Source organism: Pezoporus flaviventris, unplaced genomic scaffold (genome assembly GCF_033815535.1).
Source record: "Pezoporus flaviventris isolate CSIRO_AGI_PZ_B2104156 unplaced genomic scaffold, CSIRO_AGI_Pfla_v1 ptg000013l, whole genome shotgun sequence".
Lineage (NCBI taxonomy): Eukaryota > Metazoa > Chordata > Aves > Psittaciformes > Psittacidae > Pezoporus > Pezoporus flaviventris.
This window is the reverse complement of record NW_026892561.1, coordinates 33,947,913-33,959,942: the sequence shown is the minus strand read 5'-3', so window position 1 is coordinate 33,959,942 and position 12,030 is coordinate 33,947,913. Positions and strand designations below refer to the sequence as shown.

Below are 12,030 nucleotides of genomic sequence, written 5' to 3'. Positions count from 1 at the left end.
ATCTGGCTGCCATTGCGGTTTGCTGCTCACCTAACATCATGCTGCTTCAGAGAGCGAACAAAATGTGGAAACTGCTGCTTCACCGAGAAACTATCCGTGTAAGGTCCTGCCACGAACATGCAATCAGCTCTACGAGGATAGAAACAGGTGTTTACTCCTTCCTACATGATTTATTTGATCTCTTCTCTAAATCCCCCTCTCAGGCCAATACATCTCTGTGTAAACCCCATGCTAAAATTTTACCTACAGAAAGCATGTGTTGTATGTGCACCGGCTGGCTCATGAAACACCCACAATTAAATTTCAGGGAACTTACACATTTTTACATAGGTTCAGATGCTCTGAGAAGTAAAATAGAAACAGAAGAGTTCTGGCCAACTTCTGTCAGCCTGCAGACTTATTAGGTATTCCAGTCCAAGGAACCAGGAATGTAAGTATTCCTGTCCAAAAATATCCCGTTAAGACTATTTTATTTTAATCACAGCTGCACTAAAAAATATGCAGCTCTCTTACACCACCCAATACTCTTTCCCTGTTATGATGAAAGCACATTTTTCATGTTTTTTATTACAATCATCTTGAAGACAGACATGCCAATATCTGAGCATATTGTAAAGATCGGAAATTCACGTTGTATGTATCCATCACAGTTTACGTTACATACATCAATAACTTGCACAACGCTGTTAGGCAACTGTATTTAAACTAGTTGTATTTTAAACAGAGCATGTAAGATGTGACAAGTTATTTGGAGTAGACTTGGGAACGCTCGAGGCTCTGCTTGGGAGGTGAACTGTAGGGCAGCAGTGACCGGGCTGCAATATTAGCTGTTCGTGCACATATTAATTAACTTGGTTATTCGGGGATCAATGGACACCACCGTTAGTTTCATTGACTTTATAATTAGCAGTATCTTACTTTTGCTTGAATAAAGCTGTTTTACCTAACATAAAATCTATCATTTCCCGCCCGTTATTAGCATATAAACGTCGGAGCTGATTTTGCTCCTTGCAGACCTCCCCGGGAGGGCTCCTTCCAGCGGGGTGAGGAGGTCCCTGTTCTCCGCCCCAGCCCGTCCGGTCCCGTCCCGCTCGCTCCCACTGGCCAGCAGCCTCCGCTACCTGCCCGCGGCCACTCGGCCCTCCCGGGACCCCGCCGCCTCTCACCGCTGCGCGCAGCCTGGCGGCGGCCGAGCCCACAAGAACCGGAACCCGCCGCTTCACCCGCGAGAGGCTCGGGGAGTCCGGGGACGGCGCCTCACCCGTCCTGCTCTCCCGCGCAGCGTCCGGCTTCTTCCCACCGCCTCGCCGAGGCGGGCCCCTTCCCGGAGGAGCTGCCCTGCCTCAGGGGCTCAGAGCAGTGGCACCGGGACGGGCGCATTCTCCTCATAAAGACCCCCACTGAGGGCGCTTCCCCCCAGCACCCCAGGGGCTGGCGGCCTCTCCTCACGGAGCCCTCCTCAGCGGGCACCCAGACGGGATGGTCCTGGGCGCGGCGAGGAGGGGAGCGGGGCGCTCATTGTCCCTGTCCCGCCCTGGGAAGACATGTTGAGCCACACCACTTTCCTCGATTTTATTACCTGAGGGAACTTGACAGAACTCGCAAAGACACAATTGCTATAGAGCTTCCACCGGTCTGTTTTCTCTTCAACAGAAAGCCAAACCAAAACGCTGCGTTAAGTTTTGTGAAGCCGAAACTAAGGAAAACTCCCCAAAAGCGGTAACGAAAGGAGCGCGGAGGCGAGCCGTGCTCCCCCGCCGTGCTGGGCTCTATCGCTATGTCGCGATATCAGAGGAGCAGAAAGAAACGTGCTATTCTCTACATAAGGTGTAAACACAGAAGAGAAAGAATATCACCGATGATTTAATATTAACAGTACCAGAAGTGGCGGGAAACCGTCCACTGAAACGTTACCCCTTTTCAGTCAATCTGTCGCAAAGTGTCTCAAATTCATTTACTTGGCACTTATCGAAATTCGTGACGTCGAAAATGGATTAAAAAAAGGTGAAGCCAACCTGAGCGAAACAAAATATTTTGTACTGACAACAGATGTAATGAAATAACAGCATCTTGTTTTCTTCTTTTTTTTTTCCTTTTTAAAATAACTTAAAATACACTAGAAAAAATATGGTCAATATAAATAATTTTGTTTTCATGGAGAACAAATAGATATAAAGCCCGTCCAGACCAAAGTTCGCATAGAAGAGCTTTCCCTCTGCCTTGTCAATGAGGGTCCGATGGCAAACTGGGGTGACCACCACAGATCGCAGGGTGCCCAGGTTAAATAGCGACACGTCTTCGAAATAATAACAATTATAATCATAATAAACAAAAATCACAAGGTTACGTGAATAGATACACCTTTATGAGATAAAATGTAAATGCCTGACAGTCAACTATCAATTCACAAGTTATAGCCAAAATAAACTTTGTTTGTGTGTATCAACATATTTTACATGTACCCCGTACCTTTTATTGGAATTTGCTGTGGTGTAAAGTGGTGGTTGGGAATTAAATACTCTCACAATTTTTTTCTCTTTTTTCATTTTCCTTTTTTTTTCATTTTTCTCTTTTTTCCTTCTTTTTGCCCCCCCCCCCTTTTCTCTCTCTTTTTTTTTTTAATTTCCTTTTCCTCTATTTTTTTAAATGTATTTTGGCTTTTTTTTTTTTTCCTTTACTTTTTGCCCCCAGGACGAGAGATCTGGCGAAAAGATCCATGCTCCATTCTCCCAGTGCTTCCCGTTCCCTTTTATTTCAGAGGTGGGACAGCAAAAGATCAGCAAGGATTTAAGAGTAGAAAAGGTAGTACTTGATCTCCCTCTGTCTGCTTCCCTACGAGATGAAAAGGGACAGAACCCAGCCATGTCCGTTTGGTTTTTCTTTTCTTTTTTTTTTTTTCCTTTTTTTTTTTTTTCTACTAAAGATGAGGGTGAAGTGCAAGTGAATCAAAGGACTCCATCAATGAAATACAAATACATGCAACCGGAATGCTGCTGCTGGAGGAAGTATCCCGGACAGTTTCCCATTAGAAATTCGCAGAGAAATCATTGTTCTTTAATTATTATTTTCCTTCTTCATTTTTTTCCCTCTTCATCATCATTTTTCTCTCTTCTTCTTGCTGCTACTCCAGACGTGGTTGTTAGACTGAAGCGTCTGATACACCGTGAAGGGAGGCCCGCCTCTCTTATCAAATTTCTTGTATTAAAGTGAACTTCGCAGAAAAAGGTCAGTTTGAAACCTGTGAACTCCTCAGCTGCACGTCCAGCTCCTCAAATTCCTTAAATAAGTGTACATCCCCCGTCCATCTCTGTGCTCCCTCGCCTCTCCCGGTTTGGTGGGTCGGGTTTTGGGGTGCTTTTGGGAGGGTTTGGTTTTTTTTTCCCTCCCCCCTCCCCATGTATTTTGTGGTGCTGTCACAGCCCCAGGGCGGCGGCGTGCTTCTTGGCCTTGAGGCGGAGGTCTGCAATGCTGGAGTTCTTGCTGGTGGTCTTGGCGGCGGCGGCTGCGGCCACCACGGATGCGGCGGACGCGGACTCTGCCAGGGTGGCCAGCGGCAGCCCGAAAGGGGGCGCGGGGAACATCATGTAGGGTGCGTGGGCCAGGTGCGGGTGGAGGTGGTGATGCGCGTGGGCCACGGCGCTGTCCAGCTGCAGCTGCGCCTGCACCTGCGGGAAGGGGGGGGGCACACGGGCGGCACGTGGCGGCGGGGCTCGCGTGTGTCCCGCACCCACCGGCGACCTGCGGGACCCGCGTGTGTCCCGTACCGTCTCCTTCCTACCCCCCGCCCCCCCAGCCCGCCCCACTTGCCTGCTGGAAGGGCATCCGTAGCGCGCCCACGTTCACGTAGGGAGCCACCCGGCAGGCTTCGAACTGCGTGGCGGCGCCGATCAGGACCCCTGCGGGAGGCAGCGGGAAACGGTCAGCGTGGGAGAGCCACGCATGTCAACACAGCACACCCACCCATCATCCCCACTACCTTTGTGCAGTTGGTTTTCTTGCTTTCGGCATTTGGCTCTTCGGTTCTGGAACCAGACCTGCAGGGACAGGGCGAGGGGGACACACGGGGGTCACGGCCGCAGGAAATAAAAGTAAACCCGCGGATAATAACAATAATAGCAAACCCGACAGACAAAGAAACCGGCTACAGCACTGACTGGGCTCCAGCCCCCCCCCGGGCAGCCGCCGGCACACGAGCTCCGAAAGGCAAAAGGCGGGGGAAATAAAAATACAATATTAAAAAAAATGAAATAGGAAGAAAACCAAAACACCAAAGTTAAAATGTAGCGGAGCGCTCCCCCCGCAGGAGCGAGGGGCTGAGCCAAAGGCTCCTCTGTCCATACTGATAGCCTGAAAGACCTGAACAACCCCCCGGCATCGAATACTGTCTCGTGATAAGGGGCTTGGATATTTGTACCATCAGGCCTCGTGCTCATTAATAAAGAAATTAATTAGCTTTATCTGCAAGAAAAAGTAAACACCAAGGAGTTTCATAACTCGGGATTTTTTAGTTGTTATTTTGGGGGATTTCAGAGGGAGGGGAAGCAATGCTGTCATAAAAGCTTCACTACAAAAAAGTTTCGGTTTTCTTTTTTCTCTCTTTTTATTCGTCCCCTTTTTCCTGCCTTCCTCCTCCCCCCCCTCCCCTTTTTTTTTTTTTTTTCCCCGTTCCTCTGTGCAGCGGAGTGTAGCACAGAAGCAGAATAATTCTCTTATTATCATGATAATCTAATTTGCTGCCACAGAAAAAGCTACACGTCAAATAAAATACTCTTAATACTGGAAAAGGAACAGTTCAAATAAATTCTTAGAACCAAGTTCTGCTCCCTTCGGGAAAAGAGGAGAGGGAGGGAAGGCGGGAGAGCACTACTGAACGCATTCGTACTTTAAGGAACCGCATTTCAGACACCACCCCGACCAGGCAACCCCCTCCCCGCGGCCAAAAAATAATAATAGAATAAAAAAAGTCTCTTTTTGAGGTTTTACTTGGAGAAATTAATATAAACGTGATTTCCGCCCCCAGCAAACCTGCACGGCCGCTGCTCTCGCCCTCTCCCTTTTCGTGATTTAAAAATCATTGCGTAGGCGAAGAAAAAATATTATTGCAAAGCGTTTTCCGGAAGGATTTAAAGGGAGTGGGGTTACAGCGCGGATTATGGTCATCCTCCACCGCCTCTGTGGTGCACAGAGCCCGCGGAAGGCAGCGCCGCCCTCCACCGTTCCTCACTGCCAAGTTGAAGCCCAGCAACTTTGGGTTTGTTAGAACATTTCTTGGGCATGAACAGCATGAGAAACGGGGAAAGCTGGAAGACGAAGGCTTTATGTATTTTATTTTTCTATCTGGATCAGGCTGCGCTGCCGTAAACTGCCCATTATTCTTAGTTCAACACGACGGCTTCTGCCCCATCCCTGCCTGATCGCGGGTGCACCGAAACGGGGGGGGGTAGGGTATGGTGGTGGTGGTAGTATCTCTTACAGCCAGATTTCCGAGCAGCTGCAGATGTTGGGGCCCTAAAGCTGCTCCATGTGCTCAAACAACGACTGTCATTTTCTTCTCTTTTATTACTCCAACGGAAACTCACCGGAGCAGCTACATTTTTTTCCCATAGAGAAGCCACCTTCCTCCCCAGCCGGGCAAAGTCCGGACTCTCCCTCACTCTCTATCTCATCCCTATCAAACTCACAGAAACCATCCCAGGAACCAATTTGGGAAAACTTTGGGCGGACTAGACCGAGGTTAAATTAGAGGAAGCTGCGGCTTCTCCGTGTGAGAGAGCGCTCAGAGCAGCCTGGGTTTGCCCCAGCGTGTTTGTAGTTCATAAATCCGAACAAAGCCGGTCTATGCCCTTCGCTCAGCGTTCGCGCCTCTTCCCCCGAGATTTAACAGCTAGGAAAAGAATCCGATTGTAAATTTTGAGGGCACTTAGCAGTTTCTAATTTAGTTTATGGTTACTACACCTATAAAGTTAATTGACGCTGCCGCAGAAGCCCAAGCCGGGGAACAGCCACCGCAGCTGCCGGGGGTGAACGCGGGCGGGGAGCTGACAGGGGACCGAGCCGAAAGACACGTCGGGAGGCAATTTTAGGGATTTGCTGGGTGCGGGGAACTCCACGCCACCCTGACAGCCGTGTCGGGAGCGGCGGGGACAGGGCCCCGGCCGGCTGTACCGAGCACCGAGCCCACCCCGCACAGGCTACCTGCACCCTGGCCTCGGAGAGCCCCAGCCTCTGGCTCAGCTCCTCCCGCATGAAGGCGTCCGGGTAGTGGGTCTCGTCGAAAAGCCTTTCCAGCTCGTTCAGCTGCTCCAGGGTGAAATTCGTTCGGCTCCTCCTCTGCTTGATTTTCGTCTGCCCTTCCTCGTCCATCGCTTTCGCATCCTCCTTGCGCTCCTTCAGCTCTGGAGAGACTGGGCACGACAGAGGCGGTGAGATAGTCGGACCAGGCTGGAGCGGGGGCTGCCCAGACTGCCGGGTATCGATCCCCTACCCACCTTCCCGCTCCCGGCAGCCGGGGGAGGGGGAGAACCAGGCAGGAGCTCTCCGGGGCCGACGCTGGCTGGGCCTGCGGGCCGCGCCAGGCCCGCCTCAGCTGCTGACTTTCGGGGCCCCGTCACTCGGCTCCGGTAACGGCTGCAGCAGTGAAAGGCCCTGGAGGGCCGCCCCCTACCTCCCGGGCCGAGCCGGCCAGGAGATCGACCCCTCTTGTGGGAAGCTCAGCAACAGGTCCCCGCCGCTCTCCGCGGACCAGCGCGGTCCCTCTGTACCCGAGGTTTCCGTTTTCGTTGTTTAATTTGCTGCCAGAGACACGCCGCGGGGACCCTGCGCGGAACCCCGCGGGACCTGCCTGCCGGCCCGGCTCCCCGCACTCATTCAGCACTGCTTCCTATGGATGCTCTGCCCGGAACGTTTGCCCGAAAAAAAAAAGGGATGCTACGAACCGCGGGTCCGCAGACACGGGCCCTGCCCCGCGGCCAGGCGCGGAACCTCCGCCGCTGCTCCGCCGGCACGGCCCTGCTGCTGAGAGCGTCCCCGGTACGGGCAACGCAGCCATTGCCCCAGCGCTGAAAAAGCGCGGAACAAGCCGCGAGGCTTCTCCAAAGAAAAGGAGCTGGGGGCACGGAACTCCATGGCACAGAGACGGTGCAGCGCGGCCGGGCCCCACGCGCTTCCGCGAACCGTGGGACAACAAACGGGCTGGCGATCCAGGCTTTCGTTGGCAGAGTGGCTTCCCGCGGGATGCTAACCAGGAACAGATCGCGTCGCGATCAACTTAAACGCTTGTTTAAATATTTTAATATAAACTTCGGGGCTGGCTGCATATTTCCCGTAATTAGGAAAGCATGGAAAGCCGCACTCTAACGCCTGTCACAGCCTCCCCACGGCCGCTGCCGCTACCCGAGCCCGTTCCACCCGCGACCGTGTCTAACCCAGTGCGCGGCCACCGCCCGCGTTCCACCCCAGCCAGGATAGAAGAGAAGGAAGAAAGGGGAGCCCCCGGTGCCGCCGTTACCGTCGCTGAGCTTGGGGGTGGCCGCCTCGGCGGCTCTCTCGGCGGCGGCGGCGTCGGGCTCCCGCAGCGGGGACCGCCCGCCGCCCGCCCGCCCCGCGGGGCTGCCCGCTTCCTCTCTGCCCGGCTCCGCCGCTGCTCCGCCGCTCTCCCGCGGTCCGCCGCCGCGCAAGGGCCCACTCTCCAGCACCTCGCGGTAGGTGATGAGCTCCTTCTTCTCCTTCGCTTTGGGATCAAACGACTTGGAGACAAATGCCGTCAGCTCCTCCATGGCCGTGGCTTAGGGGCACGCTGCCCCGGCTCCCGGGGCGGGCATCCACGGAGCGGGCTGCCGGCGGCGCCCCGAGCCGTACTGAGCTGTGCCGCCCGACGTGCAGGGCTCTCGGGGTCTGATAGCGACGCCGCGATTGAAGTGGCACTATTTATACTTTGCAAAGCCTGCCCCTTGTTCCTGGCGAATTACCTCCCCTCGGAGCTCTGAATGGACCCCTTCTCCGCCGCCCGGCCGCGCCGCCCGCCGCGGGGCACCGCGCCCGGGGCGCCGCCTGCCCGCCCGCCGCCCGCCGCGCCCTAATTAGTGTAATTAGGTGCGGGCCCGGGCGCGAGGTCCCGGGCGAGCACGGAGCGGGAGAGGGGCCGGAGCTGCGGAGAGGAGTGGCCACGGCGGGGGGCGGCCGGAGGGGGGGGGGGGGGCGCGCAGTCTCCGCTCCCGCGCACCGCCTCGCGGGGCTCGAGGCGGCCCCGAACCCCCCAAACCCTCCCCGCCCTCCCCACCGGGAGCCTGCCCAGTGCGCGGCGGAACCGGCCCCGTGGGAGCCAGGAAAGTTCCTCCTTGGGCGCCCAAATCCCCCCAATCAATGACCGGCTAATTGGCAGTGACAAATAAATACATCCACATAGTTTGCGTTTGCTCGTATGGTGAACTGAGGTATCAGATTAGAGCGATTTACGCTATTTCTTGCTAATATTGTTTTCCTTTTGTTGTTTAAATCCTATTAAGAGAGCGCTTTTGTTGAGAGGACTTCTCTCTTTCCCACCTTTGCTAGAGCTCTAATAAATTATTCAAAATTATTTAACTCCTGCCTACGCATTGATTTTTCGTTTGACCCCTACGAAGATGACTTTACATAAAGCAGCGTTTATTTACTCGGTCAGGTATGACAGCGAACTTGGAATTAGCGGTTCTTCAGACCCAATTAAACCTGCCTCCGCCACGATAGGCACCGGTTTGCTGTCTCCCCGCCGCAGGCAGCCCAGCCGGTCTCGCCGCCGGTGAACCGGTACCACTGGGTGCCGGGGGGATCGGACTGGAAGGGGAGACGATCGCCTTTACATTTCGTTTATCCACACTCAACATTCCGCGGTTCCTGTACCAGGGGTCGCGGGCTCCGAAGCTAGCGTTAAACTAAGAGAATTCCGCAAAAAAAACCCGGAGTTAACGGTAGATTTTAAATTGTTTCGTTGCGTTTCTTGGCGTTCCCGGCGGAGGCTGAGCTCTGCCCGGGACATGCCTACACCGCATTGGTGGGCTCTCCCTTCCAGAGCACAGCCCGGCCTCGGCATGGTACCCACGCCGCGCGGGAAGCGCTGCCCCTACTGCCACTGAGGTGGCTGTCAGTGTTGGCAAGCACCGACCCTCGTTAATCGCTTCGAGCCGAAACTAGAAACCCTCCGCGCCGCCGTCCCCTCGCCTCTCCCCGCCGCGGAGACCGTCACCCCAGGGGGAGGCGGACTGCAGCGTGCAGAGGCAACGTACTGGTAAGTGCCCGTGGTTGCCACATCGCGCCCAGTGCGGGCAGTGCTCCGTAGTATCCCGTGGGCAACGGGGAGCCCGGCTCGTCACGCGTGGTGCGTGGGGGCCAGTGTGCTCCATCGATTCCTCGGCGCTCTGCGCCGCTGCCTGGCAGCCTGGATGAGCTCGGCGATGGCTTGCTGCTGCCTGTCCACCGCCCAGGAAGGCGCTGAGCTCAAACCGGCAGCCGGGGCCTTGCAGCCCTCTCCCTCCCGCGGCCTAGCCCGGCAGCTCTTTCGCTCAGGTAACGTGTGAGGCCCAGCGCCGAGCCCACCCCTAGCAGGGGCGAGGCAGGGCGCCGTGGGGCCGGGCGGGCACTGCGGCATGCTGTTGCTGATGGCCCTTAGGGCCGCGGCCGCCCCTGGCTGAGATGGAGGGGCGGTGGGGCTCGGTGGGGCGGGCTTATCTGTTATTGCCATGACGGCGGGGACGCCGCGTCGCCACGGCCTACCCTCCCTGGGCTGTGGCGGGGCCGCAGGACTGGCTCCCGCCGTGTTGTGGAGCTCGGCCGCTGCGCTCTGTGGTAGTAGGCGTGAAAATGGTGGGGGTTGTTTCCCCTCGCGGCCTCCCGATCCGGCCGCGGGGTCTCCCGTGGTCAGAGGCTCGGGTTCATGCGGTTTGGCGTTGCTGAGCGCTTGTGGGGCTGCGGGAAGAGCCGGAACCAGTTGAGGTCATTAGCCCGGTCATATACGTGTCCGTGTCTTTCAGGAGCAGCCTCTCGACGCGTCTGAGGGGTAACGCGGGAGCAGCGTTAGAGAGGAGCGCTGCCACAGACTGACAGAGCCGAGCCCTGGCGCGTTTGTCCTGGGTCTGGTTGTGTTTCTGACACGTGTGAAACTGACACAGTGTGTTTCTGTTGTAAACTGGTATGGGGCACTAGTAGCTGTTCTCTTCCTGGTCTTTTTCAAGTCTCTTTACCCTTGCTGTATGCTACCAGAGCCCAGCTGATGTGAATGAGGAGCACGTACTTCCTGGGATGTTACGGTCCCTGGCTCCTGCTCATCTGCCCTTGGAACATTTACTCTTTGATTTGTGGATGTGGGAATCATTCATCTAGAATCTTACTTTCTTAGCTTTTGCCTGTGAAAGCATAGGTAAAGGAGGTATGCAATTTGGGTTAATTCTTTTGTTTGTTTTTGTTTTGTTCCTGTATGTGATGTGCTGTTTCCAGTAGCAGTGGTTTTAGATATTTTCATTTTATATTTCAGCTAAATACAAATCGTGTACATCTCCCCCCGTCCCCCATCCCCCGATATGAATTAGACTCTTTTTGAACAGTGAATTTGTTCTAAAGTTCTGTGACATATTTTAAACATGTTACTTTTAATGCTTTAGCATGAATCCTATACCCCATGATAGCATGAGCCTATGTTCCACAAGTGGTAAAGGTATTTAGAACTTGATTCAAAAGAAATACCAAAAGCTGCATTATAAAGTTCATGTAAACTTGCTGTTCTGTAAGCTTGTTCTGAAATTGGTGGAAGAAATGCTGATTAATTAATGCCCTTAGTGAACTTGGGTGATCTAAAATAGGAATGCTTGTAGTTCTTACTGCCTTCAAGTATGGAAAATGTAGTTATGTGGTAGAAGACCAGTTTCTAAAATTAAGAATTATTGAGCAAGAGGTGGCCTGTGGAGATGTTCTCCTAATAGATGAGCATCTTCATGATGTTTGAGATTTTCGTTCAACTCCCCACTTTGCTGCTGGTCTAATGGATGGCCATGGGCATGTCATGTATCTTTGAGCCAATTTTTTTCCCCACTTTAAAATGTAGAGATTTGAAGCTGAATTAGAGTGACTATGGGTAAGTTGTTTGCTCCTGATTTTGAATTGAGGCAAACTTTGAGTTCAAAATAAACGATTTTGAAAAATACTGCTGATGTAAGTGTCAAAGAAGACATCTTTTTCTGTAACCAGAAGACAGTATTCTGGTATGTGTGGTGCCTGTGGATTCTTGTTCTTACGGGAGAGGTCATAAGGAAGTAACTGAATTCCTGTGGTTTTTTGATCTCTAGACTTTCTTCTCAGCCAGCTACTCTTGGTATATGCAATTCAGGTGTTCTTCCTGTAGTGATCTGGAAACTTCATGAGGGAAAGATGCTCTGCTGATTAAGTATGCAAAATCAACAAGACCAGTTCGGGTTGCTGACGTGTTGAGAGCAGCCACCTTATTGTCTAATAAAATCTCTTCCTCTACTGAGATCAGTTTTTCTGAATTGTAGAGCAGAGACAGTTTCCACCTAACTCCAGGCTTGGTGGAGGTAGATACAAAGAATCTTTCATTTGTACACAGGCTATCTGAGAGGGACTTTTACCCTCTGCCTCCTTGTGGTTTCCCTATTTTGAGTATTAGCGTTGCCATTAGTAACAGTTTGACTGCCCCTATTAGCTAGTGAGCATGTTTGACTTTTTACTACAGTTAGCTTTGTTTCCTGGCTGAAGTTCACATAGGATCTCCTCCTGACTTGTTGATTCTCTCTTATAGATGGACTCACATAGTTCAGCAGGAAAAAAGGGGGATATTGAGATAGCGGAAGTATATTTTCCATCAATGCCCTTCTAACCTATATTCTAACTTATAACTGTATATTACCTTCATTCTAATTTATGTTTGTCAAAGGATCTTGTTTGTAGAGCTGCTGCATAAACTGGGTTATTGCGAGTCACTTATAATCAAAGTTTCTTGGTAATTGACAAATGTAAATTGTTTGGACTTGATGCTAAACAAATGTG

The 12,030-nt window shown here is 52.9% G+C and overlaps 2 protein-coding genes across 6 annotated transcripts in view; one reads left to right on the top strand and one right to left on the bottom strand.

The window, feature by feature from the left end:
- Positions 1 to 2,609: 2,609 nt before the first annotated feature.
- Positions 2,610 to 7,961, bottom strand: SHOX2 (SHOX homeobox 2). 2 transcript variants are annotated; one of them, XM_061452655.1, is made up of 5 exons: positions 7,508 to 7,961; positions 6,196 to 6,404; positions 3,977 to 4,034; positions 3,808 to 3,896; positions 3,267 to 3,665 (listed from the first exon to the last, which is right to left on the bottom strand). In XM_061452655.1, the coding sequence occupies exons 1-5, from the start codon at positions 7,773 to 7,775 to the stop codon at positions 3,414 to 3,416; spliced, it is 876 nt and encodes a 291-aa protein (XP_061308639.1). In that variant the 5' UTR covers positions 7,776 to 7,961; the 3' UTR covers positions 3,267 to 3,413. The 2 variants fall into 2 exon arrangements, with proteins under 2 accessions (XP_061308641.1, XP_061308639.1); XM_061452657.1 differs by lacking the exon at positions 6,196 to 6,404 and having other exon boundaries at positions 2,610 to 3,665.
- A 1,425-nt stretch (positions 7,962 to 9,386) lies between these two features.
- Positions 9,387 to 12,030, top strand: part of RSRC1 (arginine and serine rich coiled-coil 1) — a 169,679-nt gene continuing 167,035 nt past the window's right edge. For 2 of the 4 annotated variants that reach the window (XM_061452654.1, XM_061452650.1), the window contains exon 1: positions 9,387 to 9,540. The gene's annotated coding sequence lies outside the window, so the exon portion shown is untranslated. Of the gene's footprint in view, positions 9,541 to 10,043; positions 10,400 to 10,631; positions 10,685 to 12,030 lie in introns of those variants that run through there. The other 2 variants (XM_061452652.1, XM_061452651.1) reach the window with 2 other exon arrangements.